Source organism: Sceloporus occidentalis, unplaced genomic scaffold (genome assembly GCF_023333645.1).
Source record: "Sceloporus occidentalis isolate IW3139 unplaced genomic scaffold, rSceOcc1.0.p SCAF_6, whole genome shotgun sequence".
Taxonomy (NCBI): Eukaryota; Metazoa; Chordata; class Lepidosauria; order Squamata; family Phrynosomatidae; genus Sceloporus; species Sceloporus occidentalis.
This window is the reverse complement of record NW_028316986.1, coordinates 139,079,891-139,104,346: the sequence shown is the minus strand read 5'-3', so window position 1 is coordinate 139,104,346 and position 24,456 is coordinate 139,079,891. Positions and strand designations below refer to the sequence as shown.

The 24,456-nt window shown below is 38.1% G+C and overlaps 1 protein-coding gene across 3 annotated transcripts in view; it reads left to right on the top strand.

Moving 5' to 3' along the window:
• CSMD1 (CUB and Sushi multiple domains 1) overlaps positions 1-24,456 on the top strand; it is a 1,238,710-nt gene that overhangs the window by 1,208,056 nt on the left and 6,198 nt on the right. The window contains exons 65-69 of one of the 3 annotated variants that reach the window (XM_089531085.1): positions 5,802-5,846; positions 11,920-12,081; positions 14,343-14,455; positions 17,518-17,605; positions 18,278-18,410. In XM_089531085.1, the coding sequence (XP_089387211.1) occupies positions 5,802-5,846; positions 11,920-12,081; positions 14,343-14,455; positions 17,518-17,605; positions 18,278-18,410 (541 nt within the window). Of the gene's footprint in view, positions 1-5,691; positions 5,762-5,801; positions 5,847-11,919; positions 12,082-14,342; positions 14,456-17,517; positions 17,606-18,277; positions 18,411-24,456 lie in introns of those variants that run through there. The other 2 variants (XM_089531084.1, XM_089531086.1) reach the window with 2 other exon arrangements.

The window sequence follows — 24,456 nt, the reverse complement described above, 5'->3', positions numbered from 1 at the left end:
TGGCAGGAAAAGGGCCATTTGGGATGGCTCACAAATGAAGGCAGGAACCATATGAAGGCTTATTTTTGCTCTCTGGATTGCTTCTACTGAGCCAGTAGACATCCTTTGTAGGCATTATGGGTTTAACAGATGGGACCCAGATTCTCTTCTGTCAATGCACTCAAGTTGTAGAGAGGCACCTTAATGGAAACCATTACCCAAGATACACTTCAAGGTTCAGTGTGCCAGTGAGAATGATCACTATGTAGATGATTTCTGATGGTAAAAAACATGATGGATTTCTTAGGTGCAGGTAGATAACCACAAACCATTTGCTACTCAACCCCAGAATATTGAGACCAATCTCCAAAATGGGATAAAACAGGGACATTTATTGACCTGTTAATTAAATTCTTAATGGAACTGCAAGTAATTTCTAACAACAACCAAGTGTGGGAGAAACTGCATCAGGTGTCTTTCCCCAGACCACCTCTGCAGCTTATCTGGATAATAACACCTGAACCCTCAACAACAACCCAAAATCTGGGTTATTCACTGGCTGGTCCGCATAAGGAAGTTTAACCAGAAAGCCCCCATCCCAATCCGTGAAGATTAAAGATGGGGTTTATCTTTCAAGCCAGACCTAAGGGCAGTTTCTTTCTGCCACCCCCTAGGTCGCAAGGCCTAAAGAGGTGGTCCCAGAAACACAAATATTCTACACAAATAGTGTCCAAGGTGCTTGCCGAAATATAATCCAAATATTTATGCCAGAGTTAAGTAATTATACAAACCCAATTAGAATTCAAACTTTTAAGCCAAATCAGGTATTATCAAGCCAATTTTCCTATGCCACTGGAAACAGTACAGGGTAGGCAAAAAACCTACCCTGTACTGTGGAAACGGGGGGGGGGGGGGGGGATTCCTACCTGGTCCCTAGATGACCAAGAAAACCTCATACTATACCAGTGCCGGGTGGGTGGGTCATTTTCTTCTTAGCAATGAGGCCATGGGGCGGTTGGCAAAGCCTTGCCTTCGACCACACCCCCAGAGTCTTGCGCCATGGCCTTACTGCCATAGTATGATTTTCAAAGGTCACTGTCTCATCCAAGGGGGAGGGCAGCAAGCAGCCCATCCCCACTCCAACTCCTCTGTCATGGCGAGGGAGGGGGGAATGGTCATTCTTACTTCTTTCCACATGGGTCAGCAGGCAGACTCCATTCTTTGTATATACTGCTAAAGAAGGCTATACGTTTACCTTCTTAGAGAGGGACGTGCTGACTTGATTTATCATATGCAATTCTAAGCCGAATCTAAAATCTTACAATCATCTTTTTTTCTATGGGAAACTGTGATGATGAGCTGTGAGAACGCTTACATTCACTGTACCTCATGGTGGGAACAGAAGGCCCATGGAAACCCTGTGACCACATAACATAAAGCCTGGACAGCAATGATGTTGTTTGATAATGGAATTTTCTTCAACTTGCATAAAGAAACTTAATGTGTTTCTCTGCTTTTTATCATGCTTCCACAGGTAGCGCCATACAAAAGCCCTTGCTCCAGGGCACTGTTTGATCCCTGATCTAACCCAAAGGGCACAATTTTCTGAACAGGACAGGACTGAAAAATTAAATGGAATATCAAGGAAGCAGTCAAAGCCATTCTTTCAAATGGGCAGGTTTTCCAACTAGTATAAAAGTGAAAAGGAGACTTGGATGTGTTTATCACAGTGATAATTGTGATTTGTCATGATTGTGCCAAATCTGGAGAATCACTTTACTGAGGCTTTGTGATTCTGTGAGCAGTTACCCATAAATAATATTTCACTTCTTAATTATGGAAATGATCCATTAATTATTTTATGCAATATGTATCTGTGTATTCTTCTTCCAAACCTTATAATAGAGTGTGGGAGGAGTTTCTCAAAAGCAACTGACTGCACTTTGGTAGCAGTCTGAAAGGATATGACCCTGAATATGGAAAAATATTAAATGCAGGGGTGGTTCATTAGATGATTTCCTGTTTTCTGCCCCCACCAGTGGAGCAAAGATGGCATAACAATGACTGTCTAAAAGAAAGATTGCCCATTTGTTGTCACTGAAAGATAAAAGTCACCTAACACAGGTGCATATCATGTGCAGTTTGGTCCTCAGCTTCCTGCATGACTACCTTCTAGAACACTATAACCCATATACTATAAGTGGGGTATTCTGAAAGAGACCTCATAAATTTCAACTCTTATGTAACTTAATATGTGCTCATTTTTCCTCAGGAATTTTTGCAGCAACTGAGAATAGAAATTGCTGCTGCTTTTGAAAAGAAGGGAGGTTTTTTGTTTTCCTGCTGTCTCAGTGAGCTTTGTGTACTTTCAGAGTTTATAGGAAACATTTCTGCTGAGATTAACTATCACAAAGACGGGCAATTGTATGGGTTTAGTGAACAACCCTGGCCCACAGAGGAGACTTTCCTTGTCACACCTCCATTTTTATGCCCCAAATGTCCTCTTGTGTTCTCGAGGTGACATTTGGAACAATTTTCCCATATGGTTGACCTTTCTGTACTATTTGAAATATACAAGGCCTTTATTCCAGTAGGAAGTGATGGAGGGGGGACTTTTTGCACATACACAGAGAGAGAGAGAGAGTTTATGGGGAGTGTGTTAAAATTATCTCAAATCTGTAGTTCCCAGGATGTTTGGGAGCATTTGGGGACAAAAAAAAATTAGTACCAATAAAAATAGCTCTGAGGACCACATTTCAGGTCATACTTTTCCCAGTACTGAACTACAGCATGAGAGCTCTCCAGCAGACAAGGCTGTTGTTATCTGCTGAGAAGTTGACTTCAACCTTTGATGACCCTATGAATGTGAGACCTCCAAGTTCCCCTATCATCAACGGCATTGTTCAGGTCTTACAGAGTCAGGGCCATGGATTACCTTATTGAGTTGATCCATTTGTAGTGCAGTTTTCCTGTTTTCTACTGCCTTCTACTTTACTGAGGATTATTGTATTTTCTTCTTTTCATCTCATGCTATGTCCAAAGTATGATAGTCTCAATTTAGTGTCAGGAGCATGCAATCCCGGCACCATGGAAAGATAGTGTGCCACTAATTGGAGCAGATAATTAACCCTCCTCAAATTACAAACCCATTGATTCCAACGAGTGGAGCCATGGAATTTAATAGAGGTATTCAATACCTATAATTGTGCTGTGTAGATATTGTCTGTGTCTAGAGTGTAGATATACTTCTGATGTCAACAGTTAAAAAAACAGTTGCTTACTTGTAACAGTTCTTCAAGAGTCACAGAACAGCCACACTCCCAAGCACATCTGTTTAGGAGCCCATATCCCCATGGACTTTCTCTTTCCCGATATATGCCTTGCATCATGCTTTTGTCAAGTGGTCCAAGGGATGACTCCACAACTCTTGACATTGCTTGCTGTAGCTTCCTCTCAAGTCAAATAAATCTTCTGCTTGCTTGTCATATGAGTGGCTTTGTGTGGGTCCTTCACAGAGAAGAACTGCTGAAATAATAGTTAACCAAAGAGGACAACATGTTGTAACTGTACATTTCTTAATTGGTTTGTGTCACAGTCTTAACGTTTTTCATGTATGTCTTTTAGTGTTTAATGTACATGTAGTACTAAAAAAGTAAATGACTGATGAGATGTTGGAATCCTTCAAGAATGTTAGGTAAAATAAATTTTAATTATGGGCTTTGTTTTTATCATTGTTTTTGTTCGTGTTTTAGTTTATATGAAAAACAAGGTTTTCATATAAATCTACATGTTTCTTTCTTTACATATTAATTAACAGCCAAAGCAAAAAGAAAGATTCTGTGACATCCCTGTCCAAATTTGCCCCAGGACTCTACTCTATAACTTTACTTGAGCTATTGAAAAGAGCTTCTGTTTCTTTTCTAGAAATGTTGTATCCAGAAATAAGCCAGTTTAGTGTAGTGTTTTGAGGGCTGGATTACAATTTTAGAGCCTGAGGTTCAAATTCCCAGTGGAATCTGGAAACCCAGTATGAGATCTTAGGCAAGTTATACTTTCTCAGCCTCAGAGAAAAGCAAAGAACCCCTCTGAACAAAGCTTGCCAAGGAAACCTTGTGATGAATTTGCCTTAGGATCTCTATAAATCAGAAATGAGTTGATTGCACACAACAACATAAACTAGAAATGTACTTTGGATTTAAAAAAAAAACACAGTTCCTTACACAGCATTCATATAGGGCAGTAAGAAATGCACTGGCTCTATTGCAATTAGTTTGGAATATGTTTCAAGATTCATACTTCTTACTAAATAGCCCTAAACATTATATAATCCTTATTAAGACCCAACAAAGCAAAATATAAAGACACTATTCTGTTTTGTTTTTTATTTTGTTTTAATAAAATAAATCAGGAAGAATTGTTGTTATTTGACGTGCGTAGATTAATTCAGCATAGTGTGTTTATTTGGACAGTTGGGTGTCAAAATTGTAAGCTGGCGCTCTGCTGGTCCAATTTGCAAGGCCACCTTGAAATATGTGTAGCATACAGCATCCCCACTTACCCAGCTCAGTCTTCAGTGATTTCAAACCTTTAATACAATGAGCGGCACCATTTTGTTCCATTATTTTGATTTCCCCTAAAAATGGAAAATACCCTTTACTGTACCAAGTTCTGAACTGAAAAGAATGTAAAGTGAGCATAGTATTAAAAGGAAGTACAGCTGCACTTTTCTTCCAAAGTTGTTCCCAAGTAATTAGAAAATAGGAGAGAGCCCACCTGGATCTGGACAGTACTCCTATAAATGTGCATTCGTAGCACACACAAAATGTTTAATACAGTCCTAAAGGTAGAACTCATCCAATGATGAGTTTTCTTCACAAGATTCCTCATCCAAAATATGAATGTGCCAGATTTTTTTTTTTATTTAATAGATGAAAGAGTAGTGGTAAAACAAATGCAATAATTGCAGGGTTGGGTTTTTCCTCCCAACTCAGGCTAAGCACCGCAGAATATGCAGTATAGCATGGTTCTTCAACATGACTGATAGGCATCACAAGTGATATAGGCACCAGGTATTTCAGCCAACCCTAGATAAGAACAGGAAAGATGAATGCATAGACCTGTCCAGTTCATGAACTCAGATTTAAATGTCTACCTTCTTTCATTTGATGTACTGGTTGCCTGTTATTTTCCCGACTTCAGTCTTAGGTTCCAAATTCACTTAATAGGGACTAAGAACCATTGGACATCGTAGGGTGTACCTCTGGGTGTATAAGAGTGTTCAAATTTCCCCAAGGCCTGCGAATTGTATATGTACAACAGTTTAGACTTGAGTGACACTCTACTAAATAGCATAGTTGCCAAGAGGTTTGCCCACCACTGATATGTATTGTAAAAAATTATTATTGTCCTCAATATTACTAGTTTATAGTTATATCATTACCTCAGATTGTAGGCTTCCAGTGTTTTTATTTATATAGAACTATGCATACCTAGGTACAATATTATATAAGGCTCTCTGTTACAGCACTGTGGTTGATATAAAACTAATATTATTATTATGTTTTTGGAAATGAAAAGTAATTATTTCTGTGATCAGCAAGTTTTCAACAATACAAAAGTTGGAATTCTAGGAGATTTTTTTCTGATGAGTATGTAAAATTATATCTGCTTGAATATGTAATATAGATTTTAGTTATTTCTGCTTTAACACAGTAGGCATATTGGAGAACACACAGTTGCCTCAGTCAAGCATTATTTATCAACATTCTGTACAGAAAAAAAGGTATGTTCATAAAAATGATAATTTGTCTTTTTACTTGTAGGTAAAGGAGTGAGAGAAGTTAATGAAACAATAACTAAAACTCCAGGTTTGTATACGAGAACAGTTTTAGAATTAAATACATCAAATTCCTCTTAGCCCTCTATTTCTCAAACAGTAAAAATTCTTTCTAACCTTTAAATGAATCATGTCATCACCAAGGTTAAAACAGGAGAATATCCAAAAACAATGGCAAATTAAACCTGCTATCTGAAATTGGTCACAAAATAGCATCCTTAAACAACAGTTTAATATAGTGCCCCTTTCTGTGGCATTATCTAGGGGTGTTTCTGTGCTATAGTTCACACAAAGGTAGTAAATAGGTGCATGGGAGATACATCAATTCAGGATGTAAGTAGGGGCTTGCATGATTATTCCTCTATTCATTGAAAACTAACTTAGCATATTAATTTTCTCTGTACAGGGAATGCTCACATTGGTAGACAGACACAAAACAACACAGAATTATATGAGTTCCCATTCTCAGTCTAAACTGGTACTTATATGTGACTTTTACCATGTCAGTAAGAATGAGGACTTTATAAAAAGGGTATGTTTATTAGAAATAACAAGCTAAAGTTGCCTTATATCAGGCAGTGTACTATAATGGAGAGCCTTATAATGAAAGCAGACTTTAATTATACAGTTTTGGTAAAGATCTGTTTTGTTTTCATCTGGAAATGGCTTAGCTGTCAGAAGAAACATTTACCAGTTTAGCAATAGCCCTTCCATAAATCCCCTTGGCCAAAATTCATTTTAGAGCCCATTGAATTATCCTGATCTGCCCCTGCTAATAAACCCTGTTGCCTTCAGGCACAGGATAGGATGTTTTCCTATTTGCATGATTGAAGTAAGTTTCAGCAGCCAATCCAGTCACATTATGCATGGTATGGGATCCATCTTGTCATCACCCTTGCCACTTTAACAACCCAAACACACACATTCTTATCTGATTTCAGAAGCTAAGCAGGGTCAAGCCTACTTAATACATGGATGGCTTACACAAGCGAATTCCATGTAGGGCTAGGAAAAAAAAGCTTCCTGAAACATACTGTCAGTCAGAATTGACAATATTGGTGTTACATGGGCCAATGGTGTGAATCAGTATAAAGTACCTTTCTTTGCTTTTCTGTTCTTTGCCCGAGAAACCTCTGACCAGATTTGGGAATACAAATTTAACTTTCATCTATGTTCCCTTAAGTTATATAGCTACATCACCTTAGCTATATAGCTACATAGTGTCTCCCAGCCTTACCCACCCACTCCCATCCCCACTTAGCAGGTAGAAACTGCTGCACACAATGGGATCCATCCCTCCGTTGCTCAGGGAGCAGATGATTGATATTCCCAGCCATTGCCATCAGTGATTTCCATTCTGACAGGCAGAAGAAGGCTCCCTGTGACATTTTCTCCTCACAACAGAGATTGCTTACATGAGGGGAAGGTGGGAACATCGGTCTTTTGCTTCCCAATTGGCACATGAACAGATTTGGGGACTTTCAGGATTCCTATGTATCCCCTAAAACAGTGAATACATAGGAACTGCGAATACAAACCAGTCATTAATGAGTAACTGTAGGCTATGCATTCATAACTGCCTTGGTGAATTCCAGCCAATATGACTCTAGGGCCTGAATTCTCTTACGGACATATACACACATAAGCATCCCTTACCCATGCAGTTGTCCTTTTTTGAGTGCTGTAGAGGTTAGTATTCATTTCTCCCTCTGAAGCCTCCAAAGACCTCCCCACTTACTATAAAGCCCTTGTAGCTACTTTGCATGGCCATTCTGTGCTTTGTGGTGAGAAGACATGATCGGAGAAGAGTCTGGCTTCATCCACAATGATGGTATCAGTGTTGAGATAAACAAGAATCCTCCAGGGTTTTATCACTTCTGCATTCATTGTTCATTGGGCTGTGGAAAATTAGTCAGATGCTTCTCTGATCCTGCCTACTTGCCATGAAACATCCTGCCCGCTGGCTATGAATGACTACCCTGGGCAGCTTTAAGGTCTTTACAATATGTCAGAGGGCAGCAGGTATATAGCTCAGTAAGTATAGCATAGGTCCACAATCACCTACCAAACAGTACTAGCAAATCCAACTATTTTCCTTGCACTCACTATTATTTGGGCTGAGCCTAGTTTTTTGCATTCACTTGTCTGGTATGGTTTGCTTTGCCCTCTCTTTGTTGCATGATAAGATTTTAGACAGGATATAGACAAGAAGAGTATCAAAAACCATTTTAAATTGCAAGTTAAAACAGCTCAGAAGAATGTAAAATGGTAAAGTGCATAAAATGTTATGAAACACTTTAAATTTTTGTTCTTTAAAAATCGTATTGTATTGAACTCTACAATGTAGTCATGCCAAGGCCCAAACTCCACTGAACTTTCTAAATTGCATTGCTATTACTGAAATTTATAGTAGTAACAATAGAGATGGAAGCCTGGATCAGCTTCCTAAGCCAATATGTGCATTTTGAGCAGAGCTTGGAAAATTCTTCAGCCAGTGTGCCCAATTGTCATGCTGGCTTTGTGATTCTAGGATTTGTAATCCAAGACATAAGATGTCCAAATGCTAGTTCTAATGGTTTCATAGGCCTGTCGTGCCTCAAAATGATCAGGCTGCCTGAGAGGCAAATATATTTGGTGCTACTTTTAATTGGGCTTCTCTCGTATTGCCCTAATTTATACATTTAGCTTTGAGCCAGAGATGCAACTAGGCTGGTGGAAGAGGTGTCTGTGTTGTTCTTTTCTACAGTGCTTACATTTGGACTCCACACGAGTTCCCAATTGCATAGGCAACTGCATTGTCAAAGGCTCTTTACTCAGTGGAGGGGAAGATCTTGCTAGTATTTTAATGGTGCATTAGTTAAATAACAAATCTATACTACACCCGATGGTATAGTATGTAAAAACTTCAGTGAATTCTCTCTGGAGAAATTCATTGTATGTTTTCCTTAACAAAGGGTCATTAACAAAGTCACCATAGTGGGTTCTTTTTCTTTATATACAAAGCACGGTCCACTGGGTGGGATCTTTTACTTTGTCTCACAGTCTTATAGTCTTTGCCTTGTCTTCAGTGTTGAATGTGCAACTTGTCTTTTTATTTTTTATAAAGCAACGTACATGTAAAATGTGTTTGCTGCATTTCTCAGCTGCCCACAATTTTGTCATCTGGGATCAAGTATGAACTGATTTGAAAAACAATGCAATACCCATTTTAATCCACTGCTTTCACTTCTGCCACACTCCAAAACTGATGAATATTCAGTAGCTACTAGTGATAGCATCTTCTTGTTACCTTACTTAGGATGCCATCCTTTTCATAGCTGAGATGTATATAGTTGGAACCCATTGATTTAGTGGGATTCAAGAGAATGTAACATCACAGTGTGTTAGATTAACACCAACAGAGGCAGGTTCATTCATGAAAGAGTGGACAAACATGCTTAGTTCAAAAAAACTTAATAATAATAGCTTTATTCTCTCTGTGTCCATGTGTTTTTGTTATTAAGGTATGTCTTTCTCCAACATATTCTACTTCACATATACCGAAAAATAGGAGGGAGGCAGATATTGTAGGTCTGGAAACATATGCTTAATACCAGTTTGTAATGGCTAATTCCTCATTAGTTTCAGATCATTATTTTTTATGCAAAATGTGTTTCATCTAGCTTTGATTTCCCTTTCAATGAATACAAATTGTGGATTTCACAAATTTGGGGGTAGGCCCTGAAATTTAGTAAAATAAATTCTTACAGATTTAGTGTGAACTTCACAAGCTTTGTACAGTATAAGGTGGTTTCAGCAAGTGTGTCTTGGATAGGATTTAGGATTTCCTGAAACTGGAGGTTGAGTTGTTTTTCATAAAAGGGAAAGAATTGTTCTTTTGACATATATCTTCATTGTAATTTACAATGCAGTTCAGAAGATTATTGTTAACTATCAGATAATACATATTTTTGGATTTTGTTCAAATATCTCACATTCCTTTTAAAGCTTTTCTCCCATAGAAAGACATTTTTACTGGTGTAAGACAGGTAAAACTCTCCAAATGTTACAAAAGGATATGTTACAAAAGTGGTTACAGATATGTCTTACACGGAGTATATAGTTTATGGATCCTTGCTTTGATTTTTCTAGTTTTTCCGCTCCTTTATGATTATCTTCAGAACCATATCGTTTTCAGTGGGGAATAAATCAGGTGTGAGCTAAAATGTCTTAAACACTTTATAGAGTTGCTTTTAGCCACAAGCGTATAGAATTTTTCATGCTTTCCTAGTACGATGTGGCATTAGCTTCTCAACATCCATGTGAAATGGAATTTAAAAATGCATCAACCAACAATTTAGCCTTCAACCTCAGGTTCAGCTGTTTCCTTTGGTTGACTGGAAAAAATGGGAGAAAATAGCTCTATACATAACATTTCTATTATCAGTTATTTTCATAGGATTTACATGATTGTACACTTTTGCTGAATACTAATATGCTTTTAAAGTTCCTGGAATTGCAGGTATAGCATTATGAGAAGGCTGGTAATCTTTAAGTCTTCCCCCTCTCCATTACAGAAATATGTTGGAACTCAAGAGCAATATTTTTATGGAAGGAGGCACACTTGAATTGTGATGAACGGTGGCCCCTGTTTGCCTTGAGTACAGTATATTCTTTCAAAACTGATGGACAGGACTGGTATACATGCATTCAAAATTATTCAAAATACCGTATTTTCCGGCGTATAAGACGACTGGGCATATAAGACGACCCCCAACCTTTCCAGTTAAAATATAGAGTTTGTGCTATACTCGCCATATAAGACTACCCCTCTTTCAACACACACCAAATAAAAACTAAAAAAACATCAGATTTGATTTCAATATGGTAATTTTAATTCAAATGCTTATGACATGCAGAAAAACTTGTTGTATACAAAGCCTGCTTGGATTGGTCAGCTCTCCCTGCCTGCCCAGCCCTTCCTGTCTCCAAGACTATCAGAACGGTAGTGCAGATACTCCAGTCAAGCTCAGAGGTTTCAGCACCTGCCCTATAAGATGACACCCGGCGTATAAGACGACCCCCGACTTTTGAGAAGATTTTCTTGGGTTAAAAAGTAGTCTTATACGCCAGAAAATACAGTAGTTCCTGTATCAATTTGCTTCAGTAACTTCCACACCAGCATCCTGTACTGCTCCTAAAGCACTGCTTTTCTGCATCCAGCTAATGGTGGTATTAAAATAGTAGTTCCATAACGTACTATATTATGGAGCAGTTTCTCTTGGTCAAAATTACTCTATAATATTTATTTCCAAAAAGGAGTGAGATGGGGGCTTATGCAATGTTAATTAGTAGCTTCTTCCTTCTTTTATTGTTTCCTGTTCAGTGAAGCTGGCAGTTAGTAATAAATTGCCCTTCATTAGTCAGCTACCTGTCCTACCCTGGGTCAAGAGATTATGTTCTCTCTTCTTTTCATTTTTTAAAAAAATGTAATAGTTCTATTATTATTATTATTATTTATTGTAAGAAATAAAAAAATTAATTAGTTAGTTAATTAAATTCTACCTCATTGTCATGGGTCAGCAAAACTGATTAGGTGTGCCAAATAGGAAGCTATAAAGCAGGTAGTACCAGAAGGGGAAAAATATTTCTCAATGAAATCAATGGGACTTAGCCATATCTAATTTTTGTCAGTTGTGCATCCACAGTGCCTTGGGTTTGTTCTAAAGGACAAAAATGAGTGTCTTTATTGTCTGTAAAAATTGTATTACAAAATAACTAATCATTGTAGCATCGTTCCAAGGCATGATCTAAATACCAATAACACATTCTATATTAAATTCCTCATTTCTTCTGGAGAAGCTCAAAGAAAGATCCAAAACAATGAGCTCCTGTCTTCAGCTGTTACTGCCAGCAAATGTCACTATACATCAAGATTCACTAGAAGTCCATATACAGTTTTCTGTTATCATTTATATTATTAATAATTCAGTATAGCAAAGGTTACTAGTTGTTTTAGAACAATGTTGGGCAGTCTGATAGCAAGCTGAATTATGAATGTGGGGAGCAGAGCTGCATCTTCTTCGTAGTGTAGTGATTTACTGCTTTGTTCATCTTTTCTTCAGTTCCTTCCGATGTATTTTTTATAAATTCATTGTGGAAAGGCTTTTATGAGCACCTAGGGAAAAGACAACCTGCAACTCTAACAGTCGACTGGTTCAATGCTACAAGCAGTAAGGTGAATGCTACGCTCATTGAAGCATCCAGTACACAACTTAAACTATCAGGTGAGATAGCCTGTTGGGTTGGTGTAATTAGATATGCTCAATATTTATATTGATTATGAGTTCAGGAACAAGTTTTCACCTATTTTCATTTAAATGTAGCAAGTGTAAATTTGTAGAAGAAGGCTGTTAGAAATCCATACTATGTAAATTCTTAGAGAACATGTTTGTTAAATGATCTAATTTTTGCAGCTCAGTATAACTAGGAAAATTTTGTCTAGACAATGTTTATATTTTATTGTTTGCTATCACTCTTATCGTGGTCTAGGTCATGCCTTAATAGTGTAAATTCCTCTTTGCTATGAGCAATCAGGTTCTGATTTTGTGTCGTTACTACCTTTTTGGGGGTTGAGGATATGATCATACATTTTTACAGTTTGCCAAAAGTTTATGCAATTTTTCTGATCTTGAAAAGAAATATATGCCAATATACTGTAAAGATGACTATTGGATGCTCATGATTTTCAAGATGTTATAGTTCACATTTATTTCAAACAGCAGCAACAAAATAAGTGTACCCTTTTCTGTGATATGGTTTTATGGTCAGATCTAGCTGCTGAGATATTATTTAAAAACTCCACTGAATCCTCTGCATACCTTTGCAAGTCAAGAAACAAGTTGAATTTACTGTTGAACTGAGAAACAGGAAGTGTTTTTGTTGAAGCTGCAAAGTTTATGTATAATGCAGAAAGTTATACAAGAAAGTGGGGTCAGGTGGGAACAAGTATTGGGGGAAATGACAGTACGGATTCATATTTGCCAGAGCAGGTGAAGAGGTATTTTCCTGCTCTGTTAAGATTTGAAAAACCAGTATTGTGTGCAACAGGTTGATAATTTGGGTTACCAGATTAAAAACTTGAAAAGGGCTCCTATAGTTTGGTTATATAGAAGAGCGAGTTCCCACAGTTCTTTATTACAGAGTCAGGTAACATGCTGCCAAAATTCCCTCTTCTATACAACCATTAACGGTAGAGAACCCACTCCAATTTTAATTCTGGGTACCCTATTGGAATCCGTTCAGTGCTTCATGGCAGTGTAATAAGATGCTATGCTGGCATAGTGCTCTTTTCACAGGGATGTGAAATAGGGGCAGGGAGGAGGCAAAGACAACCATTGCCATCAGGAGGCAAATCTACCTTTCTTGTTCCAGAGCAGCTCAGGAGCCTGCATGGCAGCTTTTAATGACAGTGTGGTTTTCTCTGTCTTCTCCTTCCCTGTTTCCACTGATCCCATGGCTGATTTACTCCTGCCACTGCTACATTGTCAACCCCAGAGCACTTACACTAGGCAGCAGGATCTCAGCCACAGTTACTGATCCTACTATGCTGTGGTCATACTTGTAATAATAAAATGGGAATATACCACTTTCTAGGCAGCCATCACTACATCTCTCGCATTTGCCCCACCAGGGCTGCTGCCCCCATCATGTTCCCTTCCTGCCCTCTCCCTTAATTCCACCTCCCTCTCCTATGTGCTACCCAGCGTGCCTTGAGGTGCTTTATTTTTCTTTCTTTTTTTTTTTGTGCAATTCCAGAGCTCTGCAGCCATGATTTGACCTTTAAAAAGCTGCAGACCTCTGGAATTGCTTTGAATCCCATTGAGGGGGAAAAAGGTGAGATATAAATCCTTGAAATAAATACGGGCGGGTTACAAACCTCCGGGTTGCAGCGGTCTCCCACTGCCGCCACTTGCAGCATCCGGGAGCCACAGCTGCCACACCGCGGGGCTCCCGGACACTCCGAGGAAGGAGTGCGGAAATTGCGCTCCTTCCTGGGCCCCGGAAGTGGCACCGCAAAGTGCAAGGCACTCTTTCGCAGTGTCACTTCCGTCGTGATACATCTGGACGCTATGCGTCCAAGACGTCAAAATGGCGTGTGCCATTTTGTGTGCGCGGAGCACGTACTAGGGTTAGGGGGTGCGGAAGCACCGCCCCTTCCTAACCCTAGTACACGCTCCGTGCGTACTTTCTGGTGGTTTGTAACCTGCCAAAGTCTCCAAGATGCTGCAAGATCACTTTGCATTTGTTCATTCATTTATTTAAATCAATATATTAGTACTCTGGCTATGAAACCTGGCTTTGAAAGCTGGTTCAAAGAAATGTTGCATGTTGCTTTTCATCTCAGTATAGAAATATCTGATCACACTTTTTTTGGTAAATGAACTTTTGAAACATTTTCTACTATTCATAGAGATTATTAATATTTTATATACTCTAAAATTATGCAGTGCTGTATTTTAATGTTTATCTATCTATATCTTTGTAGGTGTTTACAAGAAAGAAGAAGCCCATTTGCTTTTGAAAGTTTATCAAGTCAAAAATCCTAGAGAGGGATTTACAAACAAGCTTGAAAATGACAAGTGGGCATTAGATGGTTATGTGAGTAAACTCACTGCTCTGGAAAAGTTTATCTTGCTTAACTGTTGTCCACATTTAGTTGTGTATTTCTTTTATCTAACACTTGTTAATGACTGTGGTAATGTGCATTATTATATCAGGATCAAACTTACCACTAGTCCCCTGATTCCATAAAAAAATAATGTGCCTATCACACATTTCCTTTATTTACTGTAATTGCCTTGATCCCATAGAATGAGATACATACATTACTAAGGTGGAACATTCTACTTGGCCAACGTTCACATTGTGTTTGTGACTGCAGCAAACACAAAGCCCCCAACAGTCCTTCAAGCTAATACCAGCTGGGAGACATTCATATTCAGGGGTAGTAGCTATGTTGGGCCATGAAGCAAAATAGAGAAAAATCCATAAAAGAGTGATGCTTTTATTGTAAAAACACAGAAAATACATCCTTTGGTTTCATCTGCTCAGCAGAAATAATACAGTTTGATACTTCTTTAACTGTCAGGGCTCATTGCTATGGAATTTTGAGATTTGTAGTTTTGTGAGATAGTTAGCCTTCTCTCTCAGAGACTTGTAGTGCCACAACAAACTGTAAATCCCAGGATTCCATAACACTGAGCCATGGCAGTTAAAGCAGTGCCAAACTGTATTATTTCTGCAGTGCAGATGCAGCCAACATCAGGCAAAAATGTTAATATCCAGGGGAAGAAAAGGGATGATGTTAGAGTCACAAGCCTAGATTTTCTCTCAGATGTTACTTCAGTTGTCTGTTAAGATGGTCTAGAGCAGCGATTCCCAAACTTCAGTCCTGCAGGTGCCCCTGTCCTGTGCGAAGCTAATGGCCTCTTTCTTAGGCAAAAAACATTGAATTTCTCAAGAAGTCTCCACACTTACATCTGGAAAAATGTTTTGTTGCTGCATTGGTAAAACTTGCAACTTTTTGTCCAAATGAAAGAATTTTACCTTTATTGGTGGTAAAAAAAAAAACCTCAAATAATTAAGTTCAAATCCATTAGCTCTCTCTTGTTAAGATTTCCCCTGTTGCAGCAAAATTTGGTATCTTCAGATCCAGGAAAGATATCCAGGAAAATCCAAAACTCTCAAAAGAGTGATATGTTTATTGGCCTACTAAAATCCATAAAATACATCGTGAAAATACTGGCTACTTCAGCATGAGATAGACAGTTCAGATTTGTGGTATGTACTTAATACCGAATATGTTTTACAGGCTTGCTTTAAACCAAGGATGGGCAAAGTCCCTGGACCCCACTTTTGCATTCCCTTCAGCTCTCCTGCTCCATTAAAAAAATTGCATGATTTTAAGGCACATGTTGCCGTAAAATCACACAGAGCCTTTCAGTGCATAAAAGCATACATAAGTATGGCCACTGTATTGCCACAAGCACCCCTTTCTGACTTCCCATGCAATTAAACCATTTAATCAGCTTCAGAATAAGAATGGATGAAAATTCCAGTTCAGTTCCTTTGTATCATAAATTACCAAAATTCATATGTGGAGAAAAGCAAAACTTTCAGATATGCCCATCTCTACTTCAGATTAAAAATTAAGTGGAATTGATTTATTTAAGGCTGTAAAAGATAGTAGAGAAAAATAAGATGATATGATTGAAGTGGTTTTAAAGAAACATGCGTTAGCTAACTGAATTATATAGCATCTATGACAAGCATAGTAACTCACAAAATACTTTCAGATGATGTGCACAAAATATAAATAATATGGTCAGTTGTGGCCCTCCCCTCGTTTGCAGAAAGTATCCTATGGGGACAGAGAAAGAAGATATGCAAGCTTGCTGATTTTATCTTTACGGATTGTAGAGCTGGGGTCTGTATTAGAAAAATGGGATCTTCATTCAATCAGATGGAGAGTTCCTCCCAGGAAGCTATAGAGTTCTTCACATCTGCACAGATACTAATACATATTCTACAGTTCAGCCCATAGGCATCAGTTCAACACATGTGAATAGGAACCAAATATATCAGATATTGGGGAGGGGGGAGTTAAAACAGGGTGAACGAAGTGGACCCTTCGGTTTTAAAACCAGTAACCAACGTGTTTTTTTCCCTGAGCCATAGTAAGAATGTCTGACCTAGCTATTGCCAAAAAAAGAGGTCACAGATAAGAGAAGAGTGAAATACAAAACAAGGAAGGTTTCACTCCGGAGAATTGGAAGAGACAGTTATGCCATGTACTCTTGCAAAGGAAAGACAGAAGCATATGAATGCTCCCTTGTTGTCCTATCTCCTTCTCTTTCTATACATCTTCTGTCAGAGTCACAGGAGAAAACTATGTAAATGTCATTGCTAGGCAATGCATGTATTTGCACCTTATCTTCTCTCCCTGGGGAAGGTTATAATTCCCGAACTGTGGTCTCAAATCAGAGATGGGTAGACAATTCACACTGTTCTTATTTACCAATAACCTCACACTCCTTCCCTAGAATGGCCTTACTCCAAAAATATCCGCACAACAAATGTAAGCACATAATGTAGATGTACTATTAATGTATGAAATGGCTTAGAGTCAATAAGCTAAAAAGGAGAAGAATGATCTTGCAGTCACAAGTTTACAATGGATAAAAACTGAAGACAAAGAAAGAAAGTGGCAAACATTGTAAGGGGTGAATGTGAATAGATGGAGCTGGATATATGTAAAAGAGTCTTTCAGTTGATTATGAAGACTAGGCGCTAACCTTCACTTTGCCTTACACAGAGAAATGAAGTGTCTTTTTGCTTGCTTGTTTGAAGTGCCCTAATAGGTGCAGCATTAATTTCAAGTACTTTAGAACTCATAATATCTCTAACACAAAAAATGCAGGCATTTTTTCTGATCATGGAATGTGTGTGTGAGAGAGAGAGAGAGACTGTAGTGGCTTTAAGGGCCACAGCCACAAGCAAACGTTTTCAGGCTAATGAAGTTCTTATATTATTTTAAACATTTTAATAATTTTCTTTCATTCCAGCCATAGTCTTGAAATGCAGATAAGATGGTTACTTTGCTGACTCTATGCATATTTATTGTATTTAAAAGGCGTCTTGATCAATTCATTCTGTTCTAGGTGTCATCAGGGCTTGAAAGAGGTATCTTCACTTATCAAGGTGATGTACATGGAAAAGATTTTGGAAAATTTATGCTCCAAAGACAAAGTAAGAATTTCTTTATAGCACTTTGTATAGCATTTTACTTTGTTATATTGAGGTTCTCAGTTCTGCTATAAAATGTACAAATCACATCCATTAGTTAAAATGTAGCAATGAGTCTCTAGTTCAACTATTTAACATTATCATTTTAATTTTGATGGAACAGAAGCCTAATAAAAATCTGCAGGATACACCCATGCAGAACACCAGTGTAAATGTTTATAGTGAATGGAGTAGCATACTTTACAAGGATGACTGTATGTTTTAAGGGACGTCCACAAATTACTAAATATTAAGGGTAATCAAGGACTACATTCTGTGAGTTTAAATGCATTTGCTAGCCTTGAATTCTGTGTGTACCTTTGAACTGTAAGGAAAAGGAGAAGACACACTTTTGAGACTACTAAGGGGCATATCAGAACTTAAAAACCCAGTTACATTTGAATATTTTACATATTTTTATTTTTCTCAAAAAAAGAACATTATAAGAATGCTAAGCAGCATCATACTTTAATGTGTTTGCCCCAACAGCACCATATAATAAAGAATGACATAGTTCAGAACTCCATTATTTAGCTCAAACACTTGCACATGTCTATGATGCATTTAAATTAAGTCAGAGCCTATTGATGCCTGTACCCCTAAAAACATTTTCTCTTTGTTCTCATTTGTTTTCAGGTCCTTTAAGTGTGGATACTGATCATCCCAATCACTACTATGGTACAAACAGCAGTTCTGTTGCAGCTGCAATCCTGGTACCCTTCTTTGCTCTAATATTATCAGGGTTTGCATTTTACCTCTACAAACACAGGTACTCTAAATCTATAACTTTATGGCATATTGAATGAAGTCAGAAAATGTTTGGCTGCTGAAATATTTGAAAACAGTGCTGCAAAAATATAGAAAGCCTCTGCTTTAAGAATAAAATGTATAGATAACGTTTTGAGTTTTGAAAGTGCAGGCAAGTGACTCTGTGGTGAGTCGTATACTGGTGGTAGACTGATACAACTATGAAGAAAAAAGAAAATTAGCAAGAAACCAACTCTTATGAGTCTAAACCATGTCAGATAAAATATCCCTAATAAGGTTTATTTAAACAGAGTGGACACGATCTGGTCAAAATTAGGCACTCAATTTCTTATGGTAATAATAGAAGTTTAAGTGATGACTTAACTATCTTATTGAAACGGATGGGACTTAGACAGTCTGATAGATTGTTACATGTGGATTTCTTCCTTTGGAGTGCCAATTGATGAGTAATTTTTAAAGTGAGAGAAGCAGAGAAACAGGGCATAATGAAGCAAGTAGTACATCCTGAGTCACCCTATGGAAAATACTCCTTCAGACTGTGTAGCATTTCCTAATGTGGAAATTGGGCATCTCAGAACAAATCTAGCTTTTTTAAAAGAAATTCTTTTCAGATTGCCATGTGTACATGAAGTTCTATGGCTGTCAAAGCTGAATCCCCACATGAGTTATGAGTGCAAAAAGTGGAGGCATGCAATGAAGGAAGGTGATAATGCCTTCTGACCTGGATGCTGTGGCTGACTGACCAGCCAGAGTCTTTGCTCATTGCCCACAAGGGGCTAAGATCTTAGAGTTGAGTCCACAGAGGACAAATGAAGTAAAAACTGGCGTCACTCCAGGGAAACCACAGAGCAGAATGCTGTGGTGTTTTGAGCAGACAGGGTGTTTAGTGAGACCTGGTTAGGATTTAAAAAAACACTAGCTAAGAGATGCATTCCTACAGAGACATATTCCTATATTCTTTCACTATAAGATGATGCATGAGGAAGAAATATTTTCAGTTTTTACACTGGGTTTCTGACACCCAGCAATGAAACAATACTATACCAGATTGTCATTTTCTTTTCTTTCAGTGAAACATCCCATTTTAAGATTTTTGTATACTAAAGAAGTAGATCTGTGTGCATGTGCTCCAAACTGAAAGATCAGTTACCAAAGGAACACACATTCTGGGGTGGGTGTTTATTGCTGAGTTGAGCAACAGGAAAATTTCTTGAGGGAAGGGGAGGATGAAGTTTATTAGGCACCTTATAGGAAGAAGTTAGGAGTAATATAAAGCGTTATACAAGTGTAATGTACTGCTTCTCAGGCTATTCGATGTGGTGCCTCAGCATTTTTCCTCCATGTAGATTGGTACTATATTTGTGTTATTATAGTATTTGCCTAGTTTCCTGGAAACTTCCCATAAATTGGCAGCCAATAGTTTTACTATGGCACAGACCCAATCCAAGGGGGCATCTAAGAAGAAAGAAACCAAGGAAAGAGATAGTATGAGGTTTTGGCCTCACAGCAGGGGGTAAGGAGTCTGCCTTGATACTACCTAAGAAACAACAAGTTCTAGATGTGACAATCCTTGAATGCTTTTATGGATACCCAATGTGCAGCACCTTGATAACACCGTGATGTCCTCATTAAGAGCCAAAACCATGTCATGAACAAGCCCCCCCTTCCCCCCCCCCAGTGCCCTTGAGACTAAAAGTGGTGCCTGCCTGTTTTGAATGAGGTGCCCCCATCCAAAGGACAAAATAGCATCCAGATGAGTATTGCACTGTATGTGAATGACCTTAAATTGAAAATCCCAAATTAGAATCCAGAGCTACACATGAATGAGATATTGGAGCTAGTGCACATACTAGCACTCTGCTTCCATTGTTGTATTTCGTAGTTCAGGATTTTTACCTTGGACACAGGCTTGCCATATATGCTGGGAAACCAGGACAAACATGGATTGGAGGCTCTAAAAATGTCCTGGATGGCTGGGCATGATTAAAGCCACAAATCCTGGATTCCTGCTTTCTTCCAGGCTGCATGTTTTCAGAGGCTGAGAAACTCCCCTACCCTCTCCTCTTATTCTTCTATAAAGAGAGCAACACAATTAAAATCTCCAACTCAGATGGCTTAACTTATGGGATGGTGGTTAGGATTTTGGAGGAGGAATAAGTAACCAGGGGTGGGGAGTGGGATTGGTGGGAAGCATGCAGGGACTAAAGATGGTGGGGGAGGGGGCAATCCCGAAAATACTTAAATTTTAAAAGAGTGAGGTAGAGACAATAAGGGGAGGAGTGCTCCAGGATCTGGTCTGTCATCTGGCTTTTTGCACTGTCTGCCTCCTTCCAGTATGAATGAATACACCACAATCCTAAATAGGTCTATCCAGAAGCAAAATTTATTGTGTTTGCTAGACTAGCTTCAGAAGATGGCAATGACAGCCATCCCCCCTGCCGCCAAAAAAAACTTGCCAGTAAAGCCCTATGATAGTTTCACCGTAGGGATTTGGATATCTCTGTTCCAAGTCCAGCATTTTAAACATTGGCCTGTACTGTTTCTGTTCTGTCAGATCAGTTATAAAATGGTACAAAGGTTAGACATAGTGGGAGAAAACATGCAACCATTAATGTGCTGACTCAACCCAACCTAATTATGCAAATTATGAATTTGCATAATTAGAGTGTAAATTAGAATGGCTTGCATAGTTAGAATATTTTCATAATATGCAAACTGGGTGCCTGGAATATGGCAACCCTACTTGGGCAAAACTTTGGTATGATGTGTATTTCAAATAGCTGCTGTTCTTCAGAAACACAGATGGCTTATTAGTTCACATGTGCATAGATTTACATAACAGAAAGGTCTTAGTATTCAACCCTATAGGCCAACATAAACTCAGGTAGTTTGTGCATGAGGTCTACGTATTTTTGTTTGTTTGTAATATTTGTAATAGTCAGCTTAGCTTTAATGGCAGGTTTCTATTTAATGAAGAATTTTAAATTAACTCACTACAAGCCTATAACACTGAATAAAACATGCCAAGTGAGTTTTTTGTAATTATATTCTGAATTATGTATGTTAATATATTCATAAAATGTTGCTACTAAATTAAAATCAGTATTAGAGCATCGATAACACTATTGCTTCATTCCTTCTTCTTCAGTTTTGTTTTTTGGTGTAGACATGTACACTTTCAGTGAGAGGGCAATCTTCACAGACTATCTAAACAAAATAGCTGTAAAACTGAGCATGCTACTGTTGTTTGTTTTGTCATGTCTTGCATGATAAACAATTACTAGGTTCTTTTGACTAACCTCTAAAAACAGAATATTTTAAAGTTTGTATATATATATATATATATATATATATATATATATATATTACTCTGACATATTTTTTGACAAGCTGTAGTCATTTCTTATATGATGCTGTGAACTTGATGGCTGTTATTTATAAACCAGATTAACCATCATCACAGGTATCAGTGCTGTCTATGATAGCACCAGTAGAAATTCAGAAGAATATTTTTAGTTTTGTACTATTAAAATTAGGCATTAAAGACAGAAGATGCTATTAGCAAAACCTGAATGCAGACTTCTTCATTTGAAAATTACTAGCAATTTCAGCTACCTGTGCTGGCATTTTATCCTAAACGTTCTGCAGACTGGTAAATTTTCCAGATCAAAAACTGTTTATATTTTTATTTGTCCTCTGTCTTACTAAGACTATAATGGGATATGTGTATTATGGCTGCACTCAAGGAGTGGTTCCTTTACAGCAATGCTGCACAGGCTATTTGGTGGGGGACTGGCAATTGTTTTCCAGGGTACCAGGAATTGGCATCAGACTCGTTCCCATTGGGTACAATTGTTTCTTTCATTTTTGGAAACTTGCTAGGAACCAGTAGCAAATGGCTCAGAGACTGGCACTAGTCCAGGGACCACCGGTTTGAGCGGTAATGCTCAAAAGCTTGTGATGAATGTTCTAGTAAAATGCTGTGTACAATATGATGCAGTTGTACAGGTTTTCCTAATCCTACTCTCACACACACACACCCCAAAAAAGAGGCCTATCTGGCTCCTCAAATATATTGATGAGAACTGGTCTTTTCATAACCAAGGAGCCTCTGGTTATAGGTGGAGTGGAGGAGATACCACCCAGTATCCAACTCCTATGAAGGGACTTTGGGAATGGCTGAGAAGTCCTGCTTTTTGAAGGCAGAAGCTTAACAACAAGTTGTGGACAGAGCTAACGCTTATGCTGGTTGCAACCTAATTGGAACATTCCCAAGACCTAAATGGGGAATCCTTTGTTTACACTAATCCATCTACCTGCCCCCCCCCCCCCCGTACACACACAGAAGCATTAGTACCTAATGGCTATAGGTACCTGATATCATGACTGCAGCCCATTTCCTTCAGATATGCTGTCAAAATCACAAGTGGCATGGAAAGCTGTGTCTATTATGTACATCAATGGCACTGTTGTAGATTAGTTAATGAAAAGAACTAGAATAAATCCCAGTGCTTAAATACAAAAACATCACAGCTATTAACAGCCCCAGGAATTCATTTTAGAAATGACCAAAATGGAAACGAATATCAAAGGCATTTCCTGCCATGTAGCAGCCTCTTAAATGCTGGAATGAAAACATTCAGCACCTACCAGAAAGCAATTCCCATCTGTTACATTCTACTTTTGGCATCATCGACACAAGTAAATTGCTTGAAGTATTTATTCCGCTAAAGATAGTGTGAATGATTAAATCTAGCAGAAAAATGAGGATATATTTGCCCTGCAGTTCAGCAAACTGGATAGCAGACTGTAATAAAATGAAAACTTTTTTTGTGTGTTACTATTACATAATTAATAAATCTATATACATATTATGAATGACAATTACTTTGCATCTTTTCCTTCCGGAAGAAGCAAGATATTTGTCATGTTGGTGGCAATGCCCTAAATTAAATTATTATCCAACTAGAACAAATGAATAAATAGGAACCTGATAAACTACATTTATATTAGTTTCATTGATTGGTCTAGTTGGCATTAAGAATTGGATTTAGGCTAATATATATATATTGCTTTAGGTTTGCCATAAGTCAGAAATGATGTGAAGGCACACAACAACAGCAACAACAAATATTTCAAATAGATAGATATAATATGTGTGCACACATGAAATAAGAGGCAAGTCAATCTTTAGCTACAATAAAGGTTTCAAAAATATTTATTCCACATATTTCTATGCTGCTGTCCAATAACATGATAAAGTGATAGATACAATGGAAACATTAAACACTAGAGGGTAAAATAGCAGAAATGGCATTAAAACATAAGAAGAGCCATTTTGGATCCATTCAAAAGTTTGTCTAGTCCAACATTCTGATCAAAATAGTGAGCAATCATTTTCCAGTTGGAACCCCACCAAAGGACATAAGTAAAATTTCATTATCTCAACTTCTCTAGTAACTGGCAGAGCTATGGTAACTCTGATACTGTGGGGAATCTACAGCAGTTGATAGTCCAAACCTCCACAAATTTCTGTAAGCCCATTTTAAAACCATTGAAGTTGGCAGTCACCACTACATCATCTAGCAGTAAATCCCACAGTTTAATTATGCACTGTGTGAAGTGCACGCCTTTGTCTAACCTGAGTCTCCTACCACTGAGCTTTCATGGATGATCTGAGTATTATGAGAGAAAGAGAATCCTTAAAACAATAGAGTTTAAGAAGCAAATATAAAACTATGGTTAAAACTAAAAAGGTGAGGGTAAAGATAGTTCCTTGACATGAATGTCTAGTCATAACCGACTGTAGGAGCAGTGCTCATCTCTGTTACTAAGAAGAAGAGCCAGTGTTGTCCAAGGACTGCTGTGGTGGTCATGTGGCCAGCATGACTGTACCGAACACTGTTACGTTCTCATCAAAGTGGTGCCAATTTATGTACTTGCATTTGCATGCTTTCAAACTGCTAGGTTGGCAGAAGCTGGGACTAGTAGTAGGAGCTTACCCCATCATGCAGCACTCAGTCCTTGAACTGCCAACCTTCCGGTCT